The sequence below is a fragment of the Wallemia ichthyophaga genome, assembly GCF_000400465.1.
Source record: "Wallemia ichthyophaga EXF-994 unplaced genomic scaffold scaffold9, whole genome shotgun sequence".
Lineage (NCBI taxonomy): Eukaryota > Fungi > Basidiomycota > Wallemiomycetes > Wallemiales > Wallemiaceae > Wallemia > Wallemia ichthyophaga.
Window position 1 is genome coordinate 363192 of NW_008806282.1, and position 26111 is coordinate 389302.

The 26111-nt window shown below is 46.6% G+C and overlaps 13 protein-coding genes across 13 annotated transcripts; 7 read left to right on the forward strand and 6 right to left on the reverse strand.

The window, feature by feature from the left end:
- Positions 1-8: 8 nt before the first annotated feature.
- J056_004826 (Protoporphyrinogen oxidase) lies at positions 9-1535 on the forward strand (the record flags this gene model as incomplete). The annotated part of the gene is made up of 1 exon (XM_009270016.1): positions 9-1535. One exon carries the CDS (start codon positions 9-11, stop codon positions 1533-1535), a length of 1527 nt encoding a protein of 508 aa, XP_009268291.1.
- A 57-nt stretch (positions 1536-1592) lies between these two features.
- Positions 1593-6477, reverse strand: J056_004827 (Phosphatidylinositol 4-kinase stt4; the record flags this gene model as incomplete). Its single annotated transcript, XM_009270017.1, has 6 exons — positions 1593-2231; positions 2276-2656; positions 2716-4367; positions 4417-4627; positions 4685-6338; positions 6473-6477. 6 exons carry the CDS (start codon positions 6475-6477, stop codon positions 1593-1595), a joined length of 4542 nt encoding a protein of 1513 aa, XP_009268292.1.
- A 304-nt stretch (positions 6478-6781) lies between these two features.
- On the forward strand, positions 6782-9480 carry J056_004828 (Serine/threonine-protein kinase KIC1; the record flags this gene model as incomplete). Its single annotated transcript, XM_009270018.1, has 2 exons — positions 6782-9220; positions 9268-9480. 2 exons carry the CDS (start codon positions 6782-6784, stop codon positions 9478-9480), a joined length of 2652 nt encoding a protein of 883 aa, XP_009268293.1.
- A 455-nt stretch (positions 9481-9935) lies between these two features.
- Positions 9936-10351, forward strand: J056_004829 (40S ribosomal protein S20; the record flags this gene model as incomplete). The annotated part of the gene is made up of 2 exons (XM_009270019.1): positions 9936-10145; positions 10199-10351. The coding sequence occupies 2 exons, from the start codon at positions 9936-9938 to the stop codon at positions 10349-10351; spliced, it is 363 nt and encodes a 120-aa protein (XP_009268294.1).
- Positions 10352-10417: 66 nt separating this feature from the next.
- J056_004830 (Regulator of nonsense transcripts 2) lies at positions 10418-13762 on the forward strand (the record flags this gene model as incomplete). Its single annotated transcript, XM_009270020.1, has 3 exons — positions 10418-13180; positions 13231-13651; positions 13704-13762. 3 exons carry the CDS (start codon positions 10418-10420, stop codon positions 13760-13762), a joined length of 3243 nt encoding a protein of 1080 aa, XP_009268295.1.
- Positions 13763-13978: 216 nt separating this feature from the next.
- Positions 13979-14531, forward strand: J056_004831 (uncharacterized protein; the record flags this gene model as incomplete). Its single annotated transcript, XM_009270021.1, has 2 exons — positions 13979-14135; positions 14188-14531. The coding sequence occupies 2 exons, from the start codon at positions 13979-13981 to the stop codon at positions 14529-14531; spliced, it is 501 nt and encodes a 166-aa protein (XP_009268296.1).
- A 41-nt stretch (positions 14532-14572) lies between these two features.
- J056_004832 (Rho guanine nucleotide exchange factor gef1) lies at positions 14573-16534 on the reverse strand (the record flags this gene model as incomplete). The annotated part of the gene is made up of 3 exons (XM_009270022.1): positions 14573-14633; positions 14657-15110; positions 15157-16534. 3 exons carry the CDS (start codon positions 16532-16534, stop codon positions 14573-14575), a joined length of 1893 nt encoding a protein of 630 aa, XP_009268297.1.
- A 514-nt stretch (positions 16535-17048) lies between these two features.
- Positions 17049-17915, forward strand: J056_004833 (Pre-mRNA-splicing factor cwf16; the record flags this gene model as incomplete). The annotated part of the gene is made up of 1 exon (XM_009270023.1): positions 17049-17915. The coding sequence occupies one exon, from the start codon at positions 17049-17051 to the stop codon at positions 17913-17915; it is 867 nt and encodes a 288-aa protein (XP_009268298.1).
- Positions 17916-18007: 92 nt separating this feature from the next.
- J056_004834 (Protein -like protein) lies at positions 18008-19615 on the reverse strand (the record flags this gene model as incomplete). The annotated part of the gene is made up of 3 exons (XM_009270024.1): positions 18008-18937; positions 18991-19191; positions 19244-19615. 3 exons carry the CDS (start codon positions 19613-19615, stop codon positions 18008-18010), a joined length of 1503 nt encoding a protein of 500 aa, XP_009268299.1.
- Positions 19616-19758: 143 nt separating this feature from the next.
- Positions 19759-21763, reverse strand: J056_004835 (Psi-producing oxygenase A; the record flags this gene model as incomplete). The annotated part of the gene is made up of 3 exons (XM_009270025.1): positions 19759-21260; positions 21314-21509; positions 21557-21763. The coding sequence occupies 3 exons, from the start codon at positions 21761-21763 to the stop codon at positions 19759-19761; spliced, it is 1905 nt and encodes a 634-aa protein (XP_009268300.1).
- A 425-nt stretch (positions 21764-22188) lies between these two features.
- On the forward strand, positions 22189-23394 carry J056_004836 (Chloroperoxidase; the record flags this gene model as incomplete). Its single annotated transcript, XM_009270026.1, has 4 exons — positions 22189-22576; positions 22622-22828; positions 22873-23284; positions 23331-23394. 4 exons carry the CDS (start codon positions 22189-22191, stop codon positions 23392-23394), a joined length of 1071 nt encoding a protein of 356 aa, XP_009268301.1.
- A 31-nt stretch (positions 23395-23425) lies between these two features.
- J056_004837 (Nuclear protein SNF4) lies at positions 23426-24597 on the reverse strand (the record flags this gene model as incomplete). The annotated part of the gene is made up of 3 exons (XM_009270027.1): positions 23426-24135; positions 24178-24339; positions 24390-24597. 3 exons carry the CDS (start codon positions 24595-24597, stop codon positions 23426-23428), a joined length of 1080 nt encoding a protein of 359 aa, XP_009268302.1.
- Positions 24598-24674: 77 nt separating this feature from the next.
- Positions 24675-25395, reverse strand: J056_004838 (uncharacterized protein; the record flags this gene model as incomplete). Its single annotated transcript, XM_009270028.1, has 3 exons — positions 24675-24685; positions 24733-25294; positions 25339-25395. 3 exons carry the CDS (start codon positions 25393-25395, stop codon positions 24675-24677), a joined length of 630 nt encoding a protein of 209 aa, XP_009268303.1.
- Positions 25396-26111: the final 716 nt, after the last annotated feature.

Consider the following 26111-nt stretch of genomic DNA (forward strand, 5'->3'; position numbering starts at 1 on the left):
TTGTTGTAATGCCACCACCAAAATCAATTTCAATCATCGGCGCTGGCATTTCTGGGCTCACCGCTGCATACCACGCCACGCGGCTATTCCCCGGCACAGCCATCCATCTATTCGAACAGAGTGATAGATTGGGCGGGTGGATAGACAGCCAGCGTATTGATCTCGGCAGCCACGGCAGTGCGCTGGTGGAAAGTGGACCGCGCACACTACGGCCGAGTGGCGTAGGCGGAGCGCTCCTGCTTGACCTGATCGACAAGCTACATCTAGAGAAAGAGCTGCTGACGTCCTCCAAAACCTCATCAGCAGCTCGCAACCGCTACATATACCACCCCGACAACTTGAACCGGCTTCCGTCGTCGCTGCTCGCCATCCCCGGTGCCTTACTCAGGCACAAGACATTGCGCTCTATTCCGCGCGCTATCTGGAATGACCTCACCACACCACCCCAGCAGCAGCAGCACGACGAGCACGACGAAAGCGTCGACTCCTTCTTCCGGCGCCGCTTCGGGGATAGAATCGCAGACGACATCGCTAGTGCGGTAATACACGGCATATACGCAGCCGACAGTCGACAACTATCTCTCCGCTTCGCCTTCCCGCTGCTGCACAAGCTCGAGCAGCGCGCTGGATCGGTGGTCCGCGGTGCGTTTAGAGGTGTCGGTGTGGATGCGCGCGAGAAGGCGCTAGAGGAGGACATACGCAGTGCTATCTCTCCCTCACTCACTCACGCCATGCAAAATGCGAGTATTTTTGCCTTCAAAGAGGGCATTGCGCAGCTAGTGACTTCGCTAGAAGGGGCACTGCAGCACAGCAACGTCGCTATACACACGTCGACAGCTGTGGACCGTATCAGCCGACACAAGGACGCCTATACCGTCCATACCCAGACAGGGCTCGCCGTGGAGAGTACCCACCTCATCTCATCCGTCCCCCTACCCGCTCTAGGCATGCAGGGAAATGTGAGTGAAAGCGAGAGCTATAGCGACAGTGTACACCACCTACACCGTCCAGACGTAACAGTCGTGACACTCGTGTATCCCCGCACCCCGCTGCCGATAAATGGTTTCGGGTATCTCATACCGCGCTCGACGCCCGCTGCGAGCAACCCACACGGAGCGCTGGGTGTAGTGATCGATTCGGATGCCATGCCGCAGCAGGATCCAGCGCCACTGACAAAGCTCACCGTCATGCTAGGCGGGCCGCATGGACTGCGGACAGAGGATACCGCCCAGCTGCGCCAGATGGCCGTCGACACCGTCACTAGACAGCTCTCCGCGCATTTACACTCCCCGATTGCCTCTACGGTTTGCGTGCAGCGCGCTTGTATTCCTACTTACCCCCCAGGCCATCTGTCCGCTCTGCAGTCACTCCATCACTCCCTCCTCAGCCACCACCACGGCCGTCTAGCTGTCATTGGTAGCCCCTACACCGGCATCGCAGTCGGAGATTGCGTTCGAAGCGCTTGGGAGGTCGTGCAAACGCTCAACTCTACAGGCACTGCTACCGGTCTCGAGCGTTTCCAGAATGCAGTTTAAAGGGTGAAATTGGAATATATTTTCATGTTGATAACAATCTTCTACCTAATACATAAATCATAACGCATATGGGATATCATTCGTTATCCTCTGAAACTCGTCGTATGCAATTGAGCGCGAGTTCTCGTGTGCGTTCCTGATGACGCCGAGCATATACGTCGACGCAGCGCGGTCGTCCAAATGCAACATAAACCTCTCTCTCAGCCTGTATATTGTTCCCTCGCCCTTGAAAGAAGGCAACTCAGTACCGAGCATCAGTTTGACGACGTTGACGATCTCGTGTGCGTAGATTCTAGCTGCGATGAAGCCCTTGATAATTAGCTCCTGGAACATCTTGTATCCATCACTATCTCTTCCACCCATAACTGTCACCATCTCATGACTCAGTTTGAACGAGTTGGGCTCGAATTTTATCCCACCCGGTCCTATGTCGAACAGGAACCCAAAGTCAATGTGCACAATATGGCCCTCCCCGTCTATCATTATATTCCCGTTGTGGCGGTCCTTTACTTGGAGTATGTAGCAAATGAGCGAATACGCTGCCATCGATCTGATAAAGTTCAGTCTGCTCTTCTGGTACGCGAGGCTCTCTTTCGAACCGAAAGTCTGCAAGAAATATATAGCCAGATCATTCACCTTAGCTCTACCCATTTCATCTCTAGATGTAGCATTAGGGACGACGTCAATAACGCCGCACTGCGTGTATGTTAGTGAGGTACATGACAACGAAAGCAACCTACTCCCGGTCCAGTCGCAGTAACGCGGTACGGATTCAGATACAGTGCTATCCCCGCACTCGAGAAGATGGTCTTGAAAATAGCGATAGCCTGCAACGCAAGAACGTCCTGTCTGCAATCATCTCCCACTTTGAATATAGCTGCCTGCCATTTTTCAAGCACCTGCTTCTTTTCCTCCTGCTCCGTGTCGAGAATCCCATCCGGCGACTGTAAATTGACGAACTCCTTGCGCACCTTGAACGTTGCCATGAAGGGCGCCTTGGCATGACTCTGCAGCGGCCTGCCTGACACCTTGTCGATGTCGACGACTACCCCGTCAGGGTTGCTGGGCAGGTAGACGCCTGGATCTACATCTATCCGTTGCATCTCCTCGTCGATTTTGCTCTGCGGGTGGTGTGGGTATGAGTATGAGTATTGGCGAGGTGACAGTATCCCCCACTAACCTTTTTCTCTGGCTTGCTCTTTTTCACGAACGGCTTCAATTTACCGGATATCGAAGTAACCGAGTCGAAGAAGGAGAACTCGCGTTCGAAGAATTCCTTAGCATCGCCCGATAGCGAAGACACTATCATGTTGATCATCCTCTCGAGTAGCGGTTTCATAGGATCCTCCAACTCCCCGTTATCGTCTCTGTGCGTGTTAGCTTTCATGTTCCAGATGATCTGGTGGCAGAAGAGTTGGGAGATTTTTGCAGTCTCGAAGATGAATCTCTCTACATAACCCAGTTTATCGTCGCGCAAAGCCTGCACGATCTGGGGGACGTAGAAGAAAGTGAGATCGACCGAGTGGTGTTCGAGACACTTCATAGCGTACTGCAGCACGATACTGTGATTTCTATACTCTGGTTGGAAATACGTTAGTGCGACAGAGGGCGATACTGGTGCCCAGAAGTTGAGGAGGCGCAGCGAAGAAGGTGAGACTTCATGCACACCGCCATCCAATAAATACTCCAGACTCTCTGACACGTTTACGAAGCAATTAGTGTGTTTCCTTGTCAGTTTTTTCACCTCGCGCGAGATAGTTGGGGACTTGAATCGACTGGCGAGACCCATTAGCAGCTCAGGTGAATGCGACCAGGCCGTGTGGACGTGTCTGTGCCACTCAAATTCAGTTATGGTAGTGCCCTGTATGAGTGTAGGAAGGTATCCACCTCTGTCGGACTCATTGAGTGGGTCGAGCCACACTTTCAGCTTGCTTATTTCGTTGTCAAGCAACAACTCGAGCAACTTCATTTTGTTGTTGTGCGTGCTGTTGCTGTGCGACTGTATCCTACCATCCGTTTTGACATTGTGCAAAAACATCTCCAGACACTGCATATCTGACTTGAGCTGCAGTTTATTACCACCGAAGCACCATTGCGGCTTGAGATCGAACCACGCTAGGGCGCAGTGCAGCGTCGACTCCCGCATCATCGCCTCGGATGTCTCGTCTAAGGACGACGACTTGAGCAGTCTGAATGCCGTGTTGAGGATAGTGAAACGCACCTCACGAGATAGTGGATGTCTGCTCATCAGCCCTGACTGCATAGACCGATGGAGACATTTCGAAACTGTGACGATAGCAATTGGATCATTCGACTCGACTGTGGTGAGAAGACCGTTGATGAGGTGAATAACATAGAGGTGTGGCAGAAATGTCTTTTTGATCGATATGCAGTGGCTGTTGAGCTCCTCCTCATTCGACGGCGAGTACTCAATGCCCGCGTGGAAAGGATCCATCTCTGAAGGGGAGAAGAGCCCCTTGCGCGCTTTGATAGTACCGAGCCACTGGCTAGAGATTTCCATAATAATCTTGGTCTGGAAATCGACGCGCTCATGGAATAGCCATGTCCACACCTCGAGCGCGATGGAGATAGAGTCGCCAGTGAACACTTGGAACGGGACCGATACGAGAAAATGTAACAGTTCAAAATCGAGCTTATTTGATGCTATTAGTATTCCTGCACATCTCCACAATAGTCGCTTCAGGTCGGGCAGTGTGAGGTCGCACTCCTTATTGTATATCCCATAGAGCAAGTCTTGCGTCTGTTTCTTCAACCTGCGCACATCCTCTTTGGATATCTCGTTGTCTGGGATCTTGTGCATTTCGTTTACGCCTGAGGGTTGCTTGTCGTTAGATTGACACATGCGTATATCCTCACTCACCCTTCTTCAAAGCCAACCTAACGCCAGTGATCTCACCGTTGGTTTTACAGCGCAGACCGAAGCGATTAGCGAAAGCACCGGCCAGATCCTCGTCGAGCTGGGATTTGGACGCGAGGTGGGAGTCATTAGGTGGTATTTTGAGTGAATATCTGAGCGCGAGAGAAGCACCATAATGTGTCGGCGAAGCCTCGTTAGTTTCGTCGAGGTATGACTGGTGGCGTTGTTAGTGAAGAGGCAGGTGGGTAGATGAGCAGAGTGAAACACGCACGCTCAGTGTAGAATTCAGCTCGAGGTTAGATCCAGGAAGAGCAGAGACGATCCACCTGTCGAGTGCGCGACTCAGTCTTTCCACCAGCCCGTTCTTCACCGCGGAGCTATCGGGCAGATCGATCTGGAAAGCAGCGAGAGACGAAGCGTAGTTGAATCTGAAAGAGTATTCAAATTCCATGTGATTAGCGCATGACTGGTGTAGCAGGCTGAGTAACTCGAGGACAGTGTAGATGACGACGCTTTTTGACACCAGATCCGGTATGGCGGTAAGCACTCTGTCAGCGAAGCGGAATGCAATAGTGCGCACTATTTCTAACCTGTGGCACGACGCTATAAGAAGCGCTTTGATGTGCTCTAACAACCGCAAGTCGATTGATTGCACCTTAGACTGTGCGATCCATTCGCTGATAAAGGTGTGCGTGAGGAGGTCCGAGATGCCCTTAAGGCACTCGGTGGAAGACGCATCACTGAAAATATCCCCATCTAGGTACGCAAGTAGTGTCGATGGGCGACAGTGAGCGCAGCGGATGCCCTCCAGCTTGTAGAGCGTAATGAGCAACACTACTTGGTCAGATGAGAGATAGCGTATGTCGCCTGCATTCCTAGGGAGTATTGTGGTGAGAAAGGCGCGTTTTTCGTTGATTGCACTGTGTGCGGTGATGTCTGCCTGTGTGAAGACAAGCGCGGGTGATTTGAGAGCTATTTCGTGTAGTGCATTGCTGTCTGGTAGAGACTGTGTAGCTACTATGATCCAGAACTTGCGAAGCTTGGCTGATATACTGTCGCTTTCAGCGTGATTGTCATCATCACGCATCAGAATGGCAATTACATCGACATATTCACCGAGAGATACCTTATTCGAGTTGTTCTGGCTGGCCTGGATGAAGAGCTTTAAATAGTGCTCAAGGACAGCTGATGAAAGGTATTTGTCAGAGAGGGACTGTTTAGCCATAGCTTTCTGTGCATTGAACGAGTCGTCGAGATGGGCAATTGCCTTGGCAATCTCGATAAAAGTGGAATGAGGGGTGATTGGAGCGAGGGCTATGAGATGATGGGCAATATCGGCCGACTTAGGATAGGTATCTAAGTTTTGGAGGAAGATGGAAGTGGAGAGGTTGGTGATTTGGGATCTGTTGAGTTGTAGAGTGAGGTGGGTGATGAGTGCGGTGGTAGAGAAGGAGAGGTGGTTTAAGAGTGTGTGGATGGTTGACACTAGGAGAGCATCATCACCTGAAAATTTGAAAAGAGTGAGCAAACAACGGGAAAGAGAGGCGATGATGGCGTCGTTGTGGGTTGTACTGTGTAGAATATACTCCTTTAGATGGTCGAGCGTATCACTAATGTCAACTTTGTTGTTTTGGGTTAGAATAGTGAGACTATCGATGAGGTGGAGTGTGTTGGTATTGAGGTGGGTTGTAAGATACTCGCACCAATCAGATTTACAGTGAGAGAGGATGAAAGAGAGGGTGGAGAGATAGAGAGCATCAATATCAGCGTGCTCCTTGTACTTGATAGAAGATTCAATGTGAACTTTGTAGAAAAATTGAACGTGTTTGTCGAGGATTTCGGGGATTGGGTGGGATAGAAGGTTTTCAAGGTCATTAAACCCAATAGCGCTAATTAAAACGCGTAATAAGAAGGCAGAGTCTGATCTAAATGGCTTGTGTGCTCTTATCAAGTTATCTAGATTCCAATTGAAGTATTGTAGATGAGGGTATGTGAGTGGAGTGATTGAGGCATTCTCAATGAGGAAATCGAGCAAACGATCTGCAACGGATCTACCCACGTCATCTTTGGGGATTTGGGTTAAACGGTTAAGAATAGCGTTGCAGAGATGAACATGATCTTGGTAGATGTAAAGCTGATCAAATAAATCATCCACTGAGTTGTTAATTGAGTTGTAAATCAGATTGAAATCTAGCCATTGATAACTCAGTTTGTTCTCCGTAGATGGCTTATAATCCACCAAATCACCAACATCTCCTAGTTCCTTTAAAATCAATAGATTTAAATTGTTTTCAATTCTAACTTATAATCAGTCTAACGCCCTCTTAACCAACAACACCCACCTCGACATCGCCGTTATTCTCCAACGATGAATAAAATAAAAGAATTCGATAAACCTCCTTTGAAATTCATCAATCACATCTCAAATCCACTCATTTCCAATCTCCCTCCTTCTCAAATCTACAAGCCATTGCACATTGTCGGTAAGGGTGCATACGGCAGTGTGTGGAAAGGCTGCCACCTCCACACGGGTTTCGTAGTCGCCATAAAAGTCATCGACTTTGATCTTTCCGGCAACACGAGCGCGATCGATGATGACGTCGCCGACATCCAGCGTGAAGTTTCTGTTTTATCCCGACTACGCGATGTCGACAACAAGAACGTTACTCGCTACTACGGTTGTCATTTAGAGGGCTCAAAACTGTGGATTATTATGGATTACGCAGGCGGTGGTAGTGTGCGCACCCTAATGAAAGCTCAACCACGCCTAGACGAGCGTTTCGTGGTGGTGATAGTCCGTGAATGTCTCTATGCACTAAGCTTTCTACACAAGAGCGGCATCATTCATCGTGACATTAAAGCTGCTAACATACTCATCAACAGCGTTGGCCGTGTACTTTTATGCGATTTCGGTGTCAGCGCCAGTCTCCCATCAGCCAGCAGCAAGCGAACTACTTTCATAGGTACTCCTTACTGGATGGCACCTGAAGTCATAGCACATGGTGCAGATGCCGTCAACGGTCGTGAGTACGACTCTAAAGCTGATATATGGAGTTTGGGCATTACAATCTACGAAATGTGTCAGGGTCGTCCCCCTCTCTCCGACCAAGAGGCAATGAAAGCCATTTTCCTCATCACTCGTTCACCTCCAGCTCGTCTACCTGATGATGGAAAATATAGTCGCGAAATGCGCGAATTGGTGGGGAGTTGTTTGGTATCTGATCCTAAATCTCGTCCTTCCGCTGACGAGTTGCTAAAATGCAAGTATATTAAGAGCTCCTCGCGTGTACCGACAAGCATTCTGCGCAAGCTGCAGACTATTTACAGCGAGTGGGAGATGCGCGGTGGTCAACGCGCAAGTCTGGCTGGACAAGTATGGGATGAGGAAGAGGAAGAGGCGGCGTTTAACGCTAATTATCAACGTATGAGCGGATGGGATTACTCCTCTATCTCCCCCTCTGAAGCTGTCAATCGGCAAGTTGAAAATGATGTTGAGTTGGACGCTCCAAATAAACCTATCGCACCAAGGAATAGACTGTTGAGAATATTCGACGACCCAAATGCAGAAGATGAGAATGATATACAGTTGAACACCAGAGGATTGGGTTTAGCGCAGCATAGAAAAACACCATTACATGGTGATAGTGACGCGACTATGCGCCAGATAGACTTGAATGCAGTCGGTAGCGGTAGCGGTAATGCCGGTGGCGGTGGTGGTGATGGGATGATAGATCTCAGTGCGATAAGTGCGATAGATGACAGTAGTAGTGATTATCCAGGCATAGATTTGCCATCTGGGAGTAGTCTTCCAACGCAGTATGACGACTACGATGATTACCCTGAGTATGATGACAAAATGCAGTCGAATGGACGCACTATCCGAGCTAGTTATGGTGCATTTCAACCCGCAGCACAAATCGATACCAGTGTGAGTGCAATGAAAAACAGAAAAACACCAAAAACACCCACCGCCCATCGTCACAAATCTTCTTATGCGAGTAGTAGGAATTTCTCGACAGATTCCACGGCCAGCTCCCCGAATGATTTCTCGCCCAAAGTGGATGAACACAGTGGTAGCGCAGGTAGTGGGAGTGGCAAGGGTAGTGCCAATAGCAGTGCAAATGGCAAGAACAAGAATGTGTTTGAAGGTTCATTTGCTTTTAGAGCTAAGGGGAATAATGTGGCTAATTCAGCTGGTAACTCAGCAACCAGCTCAGCAGCTAATTCCACAACAACATCTCCACAAAGCACATGGCACAAGACCGCACAAGCAAAGGTATCACCGCAGATGAAAGAAGATACACCTGCAACACCTACAACACTAGGATCACTCTCACCTTCATTCCAATTTCCACCAATACGCAAAACACAAGAACAGCCACCGAGTTTACCCAGTTTACCCAGCTTGCCTAATCTCAGTCGCTCAGCTAGCTTGGTGAGGTCACACAGCCACAATCCTTGTTCGAGCACTGGTAGTATGTGGGAGTTGGAGGGAGATAGTGGAGCAACTAAAATAGATGTAGGAGTAGCGGAGAGGACAAAAATGAATTCAAGACCGACGGTGATGAGGAACAGTTCAGTATCGGTGATGGAGACAATACCGTCTCCAGACATGAAGGCGTCGGAGGTGACTAAAGATGTGGGTAGTGCAAGGAGTGCAGCACATGCAACGGTGAGTGGACAGGAACGTGCAGGGGTTCGTGGACATGGACGGAGATCAAGCCAGGCATCAGAGAGCATGAACCCAAGTAGCGCAAGGTATAGGAATATAGGAAGGAGAACGAGTCGGAGTGAGGGACAAGTAGTGGTGGGTTGAAAAGATGAGTTGAATGAGAAAAACTGATATGCTCCCAGTTAAGCACATCTATGTCATCAGAATTGGCGACGCTTTCAGAGGATGTGAGTGGTAGGAGGACACGTGAGGGACCAAGAACAGTGGAGAAGGAATACAAGCCATTGGATTACAACAGACTATGTCAAACACAAAGCAAGCAAATGATTCAAGAAGAAATGATTACTATGTTAGATGAAGTGCAAATGCATTTGGATAACATGGCAAGATTGTAGATGTACATGTAATAGACAACTGAATGAAATGGTTAGATGGAGGTAGGGGGATAAAGCTGCTAAGCCAAGGCTGAAACATTTGTCTTCGTTTATAAGTCAGACGAAAGATGGTGTATGTTTTGTGTATCATCATTGCAGCTTTATAGGTGTGGACTTACTTGATGGCTGTGTAAGTTGAAGAGAGAAGACATGATGAAAATCGTTTAAATAGTCGAGAAATGAATAAAAAAAATGAAATTTGAAGCGTTGAAAGGGGTAGTATAGGATGGGGTGTTGATTGTTGTAAATTCCAACCAATTTGAATCACCCAGTATTAAAAATTTCATGGGGATTAAATTTGAGTGCAAGTGGTTAAAATAACGATCATCTCTTTGGTGAGTGGGGGAGTTAGATGTAAAATAAATAGACATTTAACGCTTTAATAGTCACCTCCTGACTCACAGAATAAATCAAAGATGAGTTACGTCGCAAAGGACCAAAAGGAAGTTGAGCAAGTTCAAGTTGCCCAAACACACAAAATCCGTATCACCTTAACATCACGTAATGTCAAGGCTATTGAGAAGTTCTCAACGGACTTAATCAACCGTGCAAAGGACAAGGATTTGCGTGTTAAAGGACCAGTGAGACTTCCAACACGTTCACTCAAGATCACCACCCGTAAGGCTGTGAGTTTTGATGTATTCCCTTGTAATTACAAATATACTCACACAACAAACAGCCAAACGGTGAAGGTTCAAAGACTTGGGACAGATACGAGCTTAAAATTCACAAGCGTTTGATCGACTTAACAGCAACCTCAGACGTTGTTAGACAGATCACTTCAATTTCACTTGAGCCAGGTGTTGACGTTGAGGTTACCATCGCCGCTTAAGAATTTTGTAGCCTTTACTTGGGAATATTTATGCATATCACCCTTTGTTTATCTCAACCACCATCCATGAATTTACAAGGAGATGTTAAAAGGCATTTAGACTTGAAACATAGTAATCAATTGGCTTATAAGTTTGTTGAGGATAATGGCGTCGAGAATACACCACTCAAGCTAGATTCCTCCTTGAAGAGACACACTACCTTCCTTAGGCGTCTCAAACTCAATTTAGGCGCTGAGAACGTTGACAATAACATCAAAGATATCCACCAACTCAGCCTATCCAAACATCTCGAAGAAATTGTCACAAACATCGTTGAAGGCGTCATCAAATGCAAATCTGAAAAGGATTCTTGGGCTGCCGTCGAGACCATCTCCGCTCTCCACCAAAGATTCCCTATCTCCTTCTCTTCTCCTCTCATTTCCCTCTTATCTTCCTCTCTATCCCCCCCTTCGAAATCTCAACTAGCCGCTCTCTCCCCCGAGCAAAGAGACAAAGAAGAAGCTGCTAGAATTAACAAGCAACGCCCTATTCTCAGAGTCGCTGGTGAATTATACCTCGTTGGCCTCATCCCCGACTCTCCCTCTAAAGATGGTCCTAAGAATTGGTTATTTGTTAAGCTTAAAGACCTTCTAGCAACCGATAAAGATCACTCAAACACCCCGATTCTCATCTCCTTCATTAAACACTTTTCTGCTCTCATTTACGGTCTTGATGGTGATCAACACACTCTCATCGATTCTCCCTCCCAAGAACGCTTCAAAGCCCTTTCTTCCGCCTACTACGACACTCTAACAAGAAAACTCGTCAAAGAACACCTCAAACTGCAAGATCAAGATAAACGCAACCACGAAGCTTACATCCGCTCAGGTGAAATCTTTCAAGACAGACAGCAATCTTACGAAAAACTCACAAAAGCTTATGAAAAGCTACTTAACTCCACTCAAACCCTTTCTGAACTACTCCATCTAGACATGCCTCAATTACCAAAAGAACAGTCAAAGGGATTAGGCGGTTTAGTCGTCGCTGATGGCTCCACCCCTTACAACAGAGATCATGACGAGTATGATTCTACTATCGGTAAATGGGAAGATGAGGATGCCAAAAACTTTTACGAGGATGTCTTTGACTTGGCTGATGTCCTCCCTCCTGCTGTCTTCGCAAATGTCTTGGGTAAGAAGGTCGACCAGAAGGACGATATTGGCGAGTCACCAGCACAAAAAATCCAAACAGATGAGCAAATGGATAAGGAAAAAGAACAGCTCGTCTCTACGCTCACTTCCACACCCGACGACCCAGATGAGGGTATATCTGCCGGCCCATCTGCCCAGCTCAACGCCCTCTTTGCCAGACTGCCTGAGATGAACAACCGCGCAATGATTGACCAGGTGGCAGTTGAGTTTGCCATGCTTAACTCTAAGGCTGCTCGTAAAAGGGCCATCAAGTCAATAGCCGCTGTTCCACGCAACAGGTCTGATGTCTTACCCTACTATGCGCGTTTAACTGCAATTCTCAACAAGCACATGCCCGATATCGGCAAGGGTGTGGTTGATCTTCTTGACGATGAGTTCCGCTATTTGCAACGCAAGAAGAATTTAGTGAAGGAGCTGGCTGAGTCGCGCACCAAGAATGCACGCTTCATATCTGAGTTGACCAAGTTCAGTGTAGTCCCAACGCACTACATCCTCCACTGCTACAAGGTGTTGCTGGATGATTTTACGGGAGTCAACATTGATGTGCTGGCCATTCTTCTCGAGACGTGCGGGCGTTATCTGCTGCGCAGCGAAGAGACGGGGGAGAAGATGAAGATATTCCTCGAGCTAATGAAACGCAAGCAACAGCTACAACACCTGGATCAGCGTCAGCAACTCATCCTCGAGAACGCTTACTACCACTGCAACCCACCTGAACGGGCTAGTCGACCTGTCAAAGAACGCACGCCAACGGAGCTTTTTATCCGCCACCTCATCTACGACGTCCTCACGCGCCGGACCGTCGAAAAGGTTTCGAAGCTCCTCCGCAAGCTGCACTGGGAAGATGAGGGAGTGATAAACGTCTTACTCAACGTTTTCACGAAAGTGTGGAAAATTTCCTACGCTTCTATCCCACTGCTGGCCATACTGGTGTATGATCTACAGCGTTTTCATCCGGCATTCTGCGTGATGGTCGTCGACCGTGTACTTGAAGACGTTAAGAGCGGTGTAGAGCAGAATATATTCAAATACAATCAACGACGGGTCGCTGCAGTGCGATACCTGGGTGAGTTGTACAACTACCGCAGTGTGCAGTCTGGGGTTATATTCGATGTTTTGTGGATGCTGGTGACATGGGGACATGTCGGTGGACGACCCCTTCCCGGAATGGCTAGCGGGGGTGTGCGTGATGCACCCGACGACTTTTTCAGGATACGGTTAGTGTGCACTCTGCTAGATACGTGCGGAGCGTGCTTCGATAGTGGCTTGCAGAGGAAGCGCCTCGATGACTATATTGCCTTCTTGATGATGTACGTGGCTACTAAATCAACCCTGCCGATGGACATGGACTTTATGTACACGGATACCCTCGACGCTCTCAGACCGGGGATAGCGATAAAGAGGTCGTTCGAAGACGCTGTTAGAGGCGTCGATGAAATGATGGCGGATGATCACCATCTTCTCCCCGACCAAGGTGGTGAGGAGGAGGTTGTTTATCGCGACGAGGAGAGCGGGGAGGAGGAAAACGGAGATGGTGAAGGTGAAGGTGAGGAGGGGCAGGTTGAAGCAACTGAACCTGTTGAAGCCGATGAAGCTGATGAAGGCGATGAAGAAGACGAGTCAGACTCAGACAGCGAGGTTAGTGGGCTATGGATATTGCACGCTTGACACATACTCACACACTACAGGGTGACGCTGAGATGGACGACGACGTAGTCCTGCGCGAGAGCGAGAGAGGGAGAGAGAAAGAGGAGATACCGCCTGAGGAAGAGGACGAGTTTAACAGGGAGCTGGCAAAGATGGCTACGGACAACAGCGAAGCGAAGAAGGTGGACAAGCGCGCATTGTTCGATCTATCGCTCCCCGCCAAGAAGAAAACGGAGGAAGAGGGAGGTTCAGGTGACCCAAGTCAGATGAAATTCACAGTACTCACTAAGAAAGGGGCTAAACAGCAAACGCGGACGGTTGAAGTACCTTCTGAGTCCCCGCTCGCTGTTAACTCGCGCACGAATGCACTCCAGGATCAGCATGAGCAGGCACAACTGAAGAAGTTAGTGTTGGATTATGAGAAGAGAGACGCAGCACAGCAGGATGTGAATGAAAAGAAACGTGAGTTAGGGTGCTGATGGGCGTGAAGGGGATCGACTGACACCACACTCAGGCTGGGAACAACTGTCGAAAGCGACGGGAATGAAGATAAATTTCAAGCAGGATGGATAAAGGGATATACTTGAATAGCGTTCTACAATACCACGATTGTACATGATCAATCGCACTGCACGGCGACGGCACCCAGCAAATACGCAGGCTAGCAGATGAGTGGATTGGTTGAATTAAATTTTGTTTTAATTAGAAAATAAAAGATTATTTATTTCTTTGTCAAATGCAAGGGAAATGCAAGGGAGATACACGGGTTGTACACCACCCACCAAGACCATGTTAACAAATCGCCTGAGCAGCAGTGGCAGTGTTAGTGTCCACGCTATCACAAAAATAAGCAAACAGAGCAGATGCCTGAGCAGCAGTGCAGTGCGTCAAGGATCCAGTGCGGGTGGATATGACGATGGATCTGGTGAAGAGTACGCACCAGCGTGTGAGTTGAAGTTGGACTGAGATAAACATAGGCCATTCTCACACCCAAGCAGCCCTTTTGTCTCCCTCTTGGCTGCGTTTGTTCGGTTTCGCTGCTGCATCCGCCGTGGGTCTATCAGCGTACTCGTCGATGCACACGGAAGGCCAAGAACCTTTCTTAACACGCTACCTCGCCCACAACAAGCCTTCCCCAGAAACAAGCAAAGCTAACGCTGATAAACTCCTCGCTTTGAAGAAGGAACTCGCTGACGACACTCTCCTCCTCTCTGACGCACACCGTCCTAGGCTCCTTAGAATGTCAAATCCAGGCACTTTCGAACAGGCTTCCCCTCATAAAATTAGCCCTGGCTCTCAAGCTGATTTGTCCGATCTCAACATCAAATCGCTTAGGGAGTAATACATATATTTTACATTTCTCATTTCTCGTTGAACACTGCGTTATCTTGGTTGGTATATGTACGCGAACTCTCCTCTCCTCCCAATTTCAATCCAAGCCCTTCTATATCACGTTGCATCACGCACGCTAGTCTGTCTGTCTCCACATCGAAACTGCTTAGAGAGAGTGATATCGAATTGCCATCTTCTAGTTTATCCGTTGTCGGCTGTTTGCTAAACGCCGTCCGGTAGCTGTCGAGCGATAATTGTGGCAGCATCCTCGTGTAGAACGATGGCGTGGGCAGTTTGTCATGTGACTTGTCATTCGATTTGTCATTCGATATTGACAAAGGTGTGGGTGGCGAGTCCATGTATATTCCAGATGATCTCTGACTGGCATGTGCTGATGTTTCTGGATTAGTCATGTCGTCGGATATGGACTGTCTGTGTGTGTCCAAAATTTTCACGTTGGTATTCACGTTGTTAGTGCTGGGCGATTCACCGCGTCTCTTCAACATCCCATCACTCTCCCTCTCACTCATATCACTCTGTCGACCATCGTTGCTCGGCGCTATCTGGAGATTCAGTTTATCTAGACGGTCTAACGAGTGTTAGTTGGTTAGATCAGCTACTTATCCCCAGCGCACCTGATATTATCCCAAATCTTATCTCCCAATCCTTCTCAATACGCTGCGGGGTATGTTCATGATTGAAAGTGCACCACTGTTCGCACCACATCTGCCTCAGCTTTGCACTCTCCTCGTAGAATTTCGTCTGTATCTCAATAAAATCCCTAACAACACCCCTTAACGCTCTCCTCATACCTTGAATAAACACAGGTAACTCCAACCTAAGCTGAAGATCTAGTGCATGGAATGACTTGAACGCTTCGTGAGCATTAAAGATGAGTTGAGTGGATGACCATCTATTCTTAGCTGGAATCATCCCAACTGAGTCGTCAAACTCCCGCTTCAACTCGTTACGTCGAGCTATAATGATATGCGGGTTAGTCGACAGTTTCATTATTTCCTTGAGACGATAATGAATTCGACTGTCTATTTGGGTCACTAGTGCACCATATGGTATTTTGAAAATCTCCCTGATGATCCTCGCATATGCGTCTATAGTAATTGTAGATTCATTTTCATTCCCATTTACTTTCTTTATATGGGAAAAAGCATCAAGCGAAGAAGTAGCATACCATCTCCCAACTAATTTCGCTAGCTGGTGTAATTCTAAACTAACAGTGTTAAGCCAATCGTTGATGTTTTTGGTGAACAAAGTCAGCTGGTGTAATTCACTATCGAGCAATCGGATGATAGTGTTGGAGGCAATTGAATGCTCTTGTGAGTATACAGGTGGTCCATTTTGTTGCATATCCTCATTAGCGAGATTTTGTGTGGATTGTATGGGTGATGAAGCGATGGAGGTAGTGATGGAGTTCGGATGGGTGGTGGATTTAGATCTGCGACGCAAAAATGTTCTGCTTTTCTTTGAAGGCAGCATTGGTGGAGTCTTTTTAAAACTATTTGGCATGGAAGTTGAGGATGGTATAAGCGGTGAGCGCGCTGGACTGTCGTCGGATGTGTGCATGTGCATTAGGAGAGCATTATCGACTGAGTCTTTCCGGAATTTAGCATCGTTGATTCTCTCAGCGAGAGAGTGAAGGTGAGTGAGAGCGTTGTTTAGCGAAGGCACGTTGTTTTGATTGCATTTAATGAGATTGTTGATGAGTAGAGGATACTTGAGAATACGTTGAAAGGGTTTTACCAATAGGGAAGGTAAATCCCAAGCATTAGTGAGACCTTGAAGTTTAGCAGAGCTTTGATCGTGCCAGAGTTGAACACTTGGATCATTTTGTAAAAGCTGGATAAGCTTGTTATTTGAAGTAGTTTGCCTGGAGCAATAGTAAAGGTATAAAGGTTCAAATTTTGATGGGATATGTTGACAGAATAGGTCACCTATATTTTCACCTTTGTTGATTGCATTTTCAAGCAAAGCAACGAAATCACAAGCCCAAAGCATAATACTTTGAATATTTAAGAAGATAATTCTTAGGTTATCATTTGATAGGATTTGAGTATTAATCGGAGTACTGCTACTCGTGCTACGTGTCTCAGTGGATGAATTTACGGATTTGGAACGACTAAGTGGAATTGGCTTATAATTCAAAGCAGATTGATAGAAAATGTTGCAAATCAATTTCAAATCAGACGCGTAAACTTTTTCAGTGTCTAACAATTCATTCAAAATATGTGAATGAGTCGATTGAATTGAATTATTTGAATTTATAGAGCTCGACGATGAATTACCACGCATTGGATTCTTTGGATTGATTTTTGGTGGTGATGACGCATTTAGTGGGTTGCTATCTAAACCAATGGGCGTATGATGAGGAGACAGAGGTGGCAATGGCAGTGGTTTACTTGGTGGTGGTTTCTGTTGTGGTAAGGACATTTGATCAAATTGAATGAATATTTTATTCAAATTCCCTCTAACGTGGCTGTAACGGTTCAAGCCATCCACCTCACACCCAACAATGGCGGACAGAAAAGTACTTAACAAATATTACCCACCTGATTATGATCCTTCTATTATTCCTCGTATGAAGCGTGGTAAAGAGCGTCAGCAGCAAGTCAGGCTTATGACTCCTTATAGCATGCGTTGCTTAAAGTGCGGTGATTTCATCTATAGGGGTAAAAAATTCAACGCGCGTAAAGAAGAAGCTGTCGGTGAGGATTACTTTGGTGTAAAGGTGTTCAGATTCTACATCAAATGTCCCCTTTGTTCCTCTGAAATTACATTCAAAACTGATCCAAAGAACACGGATTACGCTGCAGAGCATGGTGCAACGCGTAACTACGATAATTCTATTCAAAGGGAGCCAAAGAAAGATCTAGATGAATTAGCTAAAGTTGATGATGATCACCCAGAAGAAGTTGAGGAAGATCCTATGAAGCAATTAGAACAGCGCACTCTCGATTCTAAGCGTGAAATGGAAATAATGGATGCTTTATCTGATATACGCACACGTAACGCTAAGAATGAGAGACTTGACGCTCAAGATATTCTCGATAAAGTTGGTAAACGTTCTACCCACGAGTTGAACGAGGAAGACGTACAAAAGATTCAACTCGAGCAGCAGGATGAGGATGAAGTGGCAAAAGTCTTTGGTAAACTTAAACGTGGCAATGATGATGATGATCACTCGGCGCAAGTAAACGTAAAACGCAAGCTCGATGAACCTACGCTTGAATCACTACTCTCTGAAAAGGCTAAAGCGAGTATTGGAGTATCAAAATCATCATCGGGAGCGGTCCAACCATCAAACACAGCACACTCAGCACTTCCCCGGAAAAAGGAGAGCAAGCTAGGTGTTAAGCTTGGTGTTAAAGTGAAAAAGTGATATTACAAAGTAAGACTACCAACTTATGTACTACTACTAACTTTCTTGTATAACAATGCATATTTACACACAAACTACCCACTCTATTCACCTTACTGATGGAAACTCTCAGTTTGATTGCAGCTGTATAACGCGTTACCATCACTTGATCCCTCCAACCCAGCTTGTATCTTCTTACAAAGAGCTCTCTTTAAGAATTGCTCTCTCGACAACTCTCTCACTGCTCTCAAAACTTTCTCCAAATCCACTTTACCCGCATTGAGTGCTCTACCAAGATGATACATAGTGTCTTCGATAGCTCTATCCTCAGCAATGAGATCGAGTAACTGATTAGACACGAGGTTATCAGCACATACTATTTCATCTACCCCGATATCCCCCCTCCGTCTACCAACTTCCAATCCAGCAATACCTTGATTAACAGTATCATTAACTTTGGCTGCAACGCTTGTGCATATCTCGTTAACACTCTCTAAACGTGCACTCTCATCCACTATCACTTCTCGAGCCCTTTCAAGATCTCCCTTAAGGGTTTGTTGAGAATCGTGTAATTGTTTGTGATTCTCCAATGACTGAGCTACTTTTTGTGACAATATCGCGTGGATGGTTGCATGTAGCTTAACTGTATTTGGATTAAGTGGTCTTGTTGGTTTAGATGAGGGTGTTATACTCTCACTACTGCTCGCTTTCATTTGTGTTCGTGATTGCGATTTTATTTGTGTCGGTGATTGTGTTTGCGTTGCTTGTGATTGTGGTATATGCTGATAAGGTATGCTGTCTGGTTCTGTCGTTAGTAAATCCGTTACACTTCCTGATACTGCCAATGGCTGAGGTGATGCTTGTCGTTGTGCGTATGAAGGTGTAAGCGTAGGTGCAGGTACAGGTGCTGGTAAGTCATACGATCTCGATGGACTCGACAACCCACCAGCACCAATCGGAGGAGGTCTTTGAGGGGGTGACTGTGATTGTGATTGTGATGTGCCTGCTGCATTCCCGTGTTCATTTCTCCAACTTAACGGTGTCTGAGCAGCGTAGTCAGTATTATCCAGCAACCCACCCAAGAACTCCCACTCACGATAGTCGGAGACATACTAAACGAAGGCGGCTTGTATGGTCTAGTAGGTGCTTCGTGACTGCTGCTCCTTGGAGAAGTTGCCGACTTTGGCGACTGCTGCTGCTCCTCTTCTCCTATGTGAGCAACAGGTTTTGCGTAGAGTGGAGGAAACATCTCGAAGCTATTTCTAAGTGCATAAGCCAAGTCAACGAGGTTGCACGCCTTCGAAGGGGAATTAGATAAGCGATAAGCGGAGTCAAGCGCCAACACTCACTTCAGGTTTTCTAGCCCAATCGAAGACATAAGGGCTGCGCACAAGCCCACTGCTTTCGACGCCGTGTCCAGCCCGCACGAGCATCGTCGCTGTCGGCACAACGTACACCCACGGCGGAGAAGCTGGGTAATCGAGCGGAAGCCATAGCGAAAGAGGAATATTGTACGTAGCATCTCTGAACTGTATCGGTAGCGTGCCGTAAACATTCACTAGCAGCTCAGAACGGCCGTTGTCGTGCGTGTATACCTCCGTGCGCGGTGATAGCGTCTCATTCATCTCAAGGAGACCACAAACATCCCTGCTCACACGCGACTGCTCGCGGTAATGCGTCGTTACTTCCCCCAGCCATCGAATCACCACGTCAGACAACATGATCGTCGTGTGCAAAGAAGTCATGTATCATAATTATATAAAAGTGCTAGAAAAGTAAAGTATCGCTGAATATCAAAGTGTGTTTTGTATTATATTAGACGTGATGATTGTTTCGTCCTTTTATGTCAAAATTTTCATCCACTCTAGTTGGTCGTGAACTTGTACTCATCGTCAATGTTTAAGTTGCTAAGGTTCTTCTTCATTGTCTCCGGAGTGTTGAATGGGAAGAGCGCGTAGACACTGTCTGGGCTGAGCGTGTTTGGAAGGGTGTTAGCAAGGAGCGTAACAAGCATACCACCGAAAGCCTTGTTTTCGTTGTCTGGTTGGATGTAGTTGAAACCCCATGTGGTGAGTGCCTTAGGCGTGCAGTCGTTGGTGAGGAATCTGTCACTACGAACCAATGAAACGGCATCTGAAAGAATAGCTCTTGAGACGGTGAATCCTGGACAGAGACCGCTGCCTTCAATTGGTGGCTTTTGCTCCTCTGCAAGTAAACCTGGGTATAATTCGAGGTTGTCAATGTGACCATACAACTCTCTGGCTGCTTGGGCAACCTCTTTGTCAGAGTTCCACTCTTCAAATGACTTGAACGTGGTTAATGACATGGCCTTTCTGAACTCGTTCATGGTACACAAGCCCCAAACATCTCTGGCTTGCTTCATACCCATCATATCAACAACCTTCAATACGGTTGGTGTACCTCTTGCTCTGAATGATGCAGCTGGTTCATCAATGGCCTGCTTCAACACACCAACAAGGTCTGTATTCTTGAATGCACCATCTGAATTACGGTGCAATCCTGGAATTTCGCGCTTGGCTGGGTCGTCTCCAGCCATCTTCGCCAAATTGTATGCCTTCTCGTGGAAGTCCTTTGGAGTGATCTTGTCAAAGTCACAGTCTGGACCAAAGATCTTCTTGAAGAAGCCTTCAGTCCACTTGGTGTCAGACTTTGACAAAACTGAGTGCCATCTGTAGAGAACGTTGAATTCAACAGATACAGCACCACCGTTACCAGCTTCCAATGGAGCTTGACCCATCTGGTGTACTTCAGCCCGTGGGTCGAGAACCCATGTTGACTTTGAGCGAGTAAGGCCTAAGATAGCTCTCAAGTAGTCGTGAAGGACAACATTTGCGAAGAAGGCACAGTTGACGAGCTTAGCGGTGTGGAAAAGATCTTGGTCTTGCTTCTTCTTTTGCTCGTCGTCAAGTTGGTTCCATGGCTTGTACCATCCTCTCTCGTTCTCTCTGAACAAGTTGTCGACAATGTAGTTGTGGTTTCTCGAAATAAGAATGAGGAGAGTGGTAATGGCTGGTGGCATCATGAACAATCTTGACTCGGAGATTGTGTCTGGCTTGAGTTTACCATTGTCGAATGAACGAACGGAGTGTTCCTCTTGGTCGTTGTTACCATAGACAATAGCCAAGTCGATGTATGAAGAGGTACCGTTGATGGCAGAGTTACGCGTGTCAGTTCTGAAGATGGTGTGGATAACACAGGTAGCAAAGTTGAAGAAAAGGGCTGAAAGACCAGTTGGGTGTTCCAAGAAGTCACCTTCTCTTCTACGCAGGAGCTTGTCAAAGACATCTTCTGGGGATGGAAGTGGTTGGGAGTAGACGTGCTTCGATGAGACATTACGCGCGTAAGCTGTAAGACGGAATTAGTTAAGCGTGTCTTACTATGACATCATATAAACTCACGGGTGCCGGCTCTGCCCAATGAAGGCATGAATGGGTTGTTGAGCGCGCCGTCTGCGTGTCTCACACGTAAAGAACCTTGTACAACTTCGTTGCCGTTGAAAGGCTGATCACCGACGTAACAGAGTGGTGGGTGAGGAAGGTCTTGCCAGAGCATTTTAATGAATTTACCAGTGAGTTGGTCATTCTCTGGGGTTGACTGACGTGTGTGAGTGTGTTGAGCTTGGTGAGACAATATCAACCTACAGGAATAGTTGAAAGTACACCGACCATTCTTTCAAGCAAGAACTCTCTGTCATTCTGTGAACCGCCATTGGCAGCAGTCTTAAAGAGGTCATGCATCATGCCAATATCTTGGATAACCTTTCCACTCTTGATTTGAGAAGCAATGTTCCCAAGCAAGTTCCAGATTGGCCTAAAGACTGATTGGTTTGTTTTGTCGTTTGGTGCCATTTTTCGTTGTGGTGGAAGTTTAAGTTCAAGGAAGAGACAATTGCACCACACAAATGTACGTCAGATTTATGACATTCCAACCTTATTCATATTTAGGTGGAGGTGAAGTTTTTATTAAAAAACGCTCTAAATGAACGAGCGTGGCTGTTTCGCATATAGATTTCACATTGAACCTGCGGCAGCTGTAAAATCTGATATGCGTGCCTTAATAAAACCCTGACGTTCATGACGCAGATACAAAGGCTGCGATGGAAATGAAGCCACGTGAACATAGCCTATATACTTTAAAGTCGTAGGAATTTTATGCAAGACAAGGCTGTTTCACTATCTGCCCGACGCACGGCCACTCCGCATTTCAGTCGGCCAATCAGCTTTCGATCATTAATTTAAGCGCGTTTGAATATTTTACCACTCGTGCTAAGATAATGTCATCTGCAGAAACGCAGCCCAAGCCACAAGCATCTGCGTGCGAGGACTACCAAGTGAACAGGTTCTTAGGACTCTGGAACAGGATCAAAGGTGTTGTAACGTTACCACCGAAATTGCTGCCATTCCTCATCCTTCACACCCTTGATCCGATTCTATTCCTCCTCAATATCCTAACTATCCCCTTCCCAAGAGCTAAGCCTGAATCTCAACACAAATGGACGCTTGCCGATAGAATGTTGGCCAAGGCATGTCAATGGAGTGGTTGGGGTAAGATCACTGAATCTGACAAGAAGATGATCCTCTCTGCCCTCAATAACTACGCTGCACCCGGCGAAGAAGACTCACGTTCCCCATGTCCTGGTCTCAACGCTATGGCCAATCACGGTGAGTGTAATATATGTCAGTTTACCAACGCACTGACACACACAGGATTCATTCCACGCCACGGCAAGCACGTATCTCTCTCCGTTATCTGCGTTGCCATCAAGAAGACTTATGATTTCGCTCCGACGTTTGCATACCAACTGACGTCAGCTGCCGGCTTCATTTCCAAATCTTCCGGCGACGGCAAGACATGGTTAGATTTGAAAGACATCGAAGCGCCAAATGTGATTGAGCACGATGCATCTTTGTTGCGTGAGTGGAGGTAGTTCTCAATTTTTCCGCTAACTAGTGTACAGGCCATGACCGCATGTTCCAGCCAAATCAAGGTGCACCAGCTGTAGACCTCTGCGAGCGCACACTCCAGTTTGCGCACCCACCAAAGCAGCCAGGTGCACCAGGCAAGAAGGGCAAGTCGTGTCTCAACACGGAATCCATGTCCAAGGCTCTCTACGAACGTAGGCTCATTTGCTCATCCGATCAAGATCCAAACCGCGAGAACAAAGTCAGAAACGGCCAGTACTTCTTGCCAGGTAAGCTCAAGATATTCGGCGCCGGTAACTCGGCTATCCCACTCATTCTCTGGGATGGTAGACAAGATTACATCAGACCTTTCTTCGTCGAAGAGCGCTTGGCTTACAGAGAGGGATGGCACCCATACACCCGTGAAGATCCTGCTGGATTCTTCGGTCTCTCGTTCATGTACTTTATGTGAGTTAGGTACTTGCGAATACACGCAGCTAATGATGCAACGCAGGCTTGTATTCGCAACCATCGAGCATGGCGTTGGTAACATCTTCACCAAGAAGAAAAAAGATTAATGCGATATCTGACGTTTAATGATGAACTTTTTTAATTTATCGATATGTCTTTAAATCCAATTACATGTTTCAGTATATCGCTCAGCGCGACGATACCTACGAGTGCGCCTTTCCTCCTGATTTGCCCATTAGGCAGCGTCTTATCCTCATCTTCGACCATCACCAAGCGATGAACCCTCCTCTTGGCGATGAGTGAAAAGACATTCGCCAGTGTCTCCTTTGGTGAGCAAGTGATGACACCGGGGAACTCGGCAGATCTCTGCGCTAACGCCGATGAGATTGTTAAATCGAGTGACTGATAGCTGCCTAGCCTGACTAGCGTAATAACATCCACAGTCTCATAAAGATTAATCACTGCACCCTCCTCGTCGACGATGGGTACTGCAGAGATACCCTTGGCGGAAAACTGGTGAACGACGTCAAAGACAGTAGTATCCATGGTGGCTACTGCTAATGGTTCAAGTGAAGTATCACTATTAGACGCGTATGTGCCTATATTCAACTCCAGTAGTGTTTTCTGTAATCCAAGTGTTTCCTTGCAATTCATGGCTATAAATTTGAGCACTCTGTACTGAGTAAGCACCGAGAGGACGACCTCAACATCCGTTCTATCGTCATGATCAATTAGGGGAAGTCTCCGGGCATGGGATGTCATTAGAATGTGACACGCTTCGAGTAGAGGACGCATCGGATGTATGGAGTGAAGAGGAGGAGGCAAAACTTCTATAGCGGTTTCGATATCTTGAATAGTCAGCCAGGCTAATGCAACAAGTCGAAACTCACCTCTGAGGTTACCTAACGTCAGCTGCTCGACATCGTCAGCCGCGCCCTCGTAAGAGCTGGTAGTAGCATAGTAGTATTGCATCAAGTGTACTAGATCTGAAATAGTCAACATTCCAGCGAACTTGCTTTCAACGGATGACCAAAGCGGGGCGGAGACTACGCCTGAGAGGGTATCAACAGGGGAACACTATAAGCACCCAAACACCACGCACCATTCTGAACCAAAGCATTCAAAGCCTTAATAACTTGTAGCCGCGTATCGAAAACAATCATTTTCGATGAAACGGGTAAGATTGATAAACAGTCCTTTGATTGTAGGAAAGTGCGTATAGCCTCAATAGATTTATCATGATCAACAGGCGTCCGCTGTACTGTATTCCTACGCGGTCTGCCTTGAATTGGAATAGCGGGTGTACTCATCAATGATGACGATACGAGAGCAAGGTATTTGTGAAGAATGAGATTTATTTGAGTAACAAATGTATTTATAATCAATTTTAGACTGATTCTTTGGGTTTGTTAGTGGATAAAGCCATCAAGACATTAAAAACTCACGCTTAATGAGGTTGTTAAGCTTGTTTACCTTGCTAGCAACAGACAAGTCAACAGTCTTCTCACCAAACTCAACGACGAGCCCGCCAAGGAGCGCTGGGTTCACTTTGCTGACAAACTTAATCTTCTTTCCTTCTGCAGCGATTGATGAGTTTTTAAGTGTAGCTTCAAGACGTGATTGGAGCTTGGAATCGAGCTCTTGAGCTGACTCAACAACAACCTCTACATCGCCATTGTGGGCGCTGATGAGCTTCTCAAACTCTTCAACGACCTTTGAGGTTGAAGCGAGTCTACCATTCTCTGAGAGAGTAGACAGGAGGTTCTTGGTGATTTCAGACTTGGCACCAGAGAACTTGAGAGCCTCTTCAATGCCTTGTACACGTGCATCGTTGGAGAGTGTTGGGTTGGTAATGAGGTCCAACAACTTGTCGTTCTTTGGAATCGAAGCTTTCAATCCGCTCAATTCTGTGGCAACTTGAGTGAGCGACTTTGGTGACTCCTTCAATGCCGCTGTGTACGCTGCAGTTGCGTACTTTCCTGGAAGCGAGTAGAGGGTAATTGGTGGCTAAATTTTATTAGAAAAGCCACAAAACGTTACCAAATACTCACGGAAACCTTTGCTTGAGTTGCGTAGCCTCTAACGCTGTTGAAAGATCTATTCATCATGGTGGTTATGGTGCAGAGACGAGATATCCACAAAGAATCTTAATGGACTTGTGATCCACTCTATCACACTCACAAACCACTCACAAACTCTTTCATCCTACTTTAATCTTTTTTACGACTCTTCTGTGTCGCTTCTGCGATGAGCTCCGAGATTGATCCATAGGGCAATCCAACTTGGAATTGACAAGTTTGATTCTTTAGTCTTTAATTTCTTCATCTTTGAAATATGTTCATCCTTTTCAAGCTGATTTTTATTTCCTGGCCACCGTCTCAACGCTATAGCTAAACATACTTGTATAATACAATGCAATAAATTATTATTTAATAGGAACTTAAGAAACTTATTTACATCTTGACAGCAGAGATCAGCTAGTTACCGATCAAGCTTTGCTTTTCACCATTCAATCTTCTGACTCATTTTTATACATTAATCTTTATTGTAATCATTAATCTAGCATTCATCGCTGTCGTTGTATCCGCAATTCGTTGCTGCTACTTTACCTCCTTGCTTGCGACACCATGCAGACAGACCAGCGATATCTCTGTCATTTCTTTCGAATCCGCGGTATGTCAGACGACAATAGTCACAGTTACAGCCGAACATATTACAACTGTGGCAGCTATGCCATGCGCAGGAGTTGTTTGGTACACCGCTTTGAATTCCTAGGTAATGTTAGCAAAATGAATGTCATTGAAAGACTTGTTCTTACCTGAAA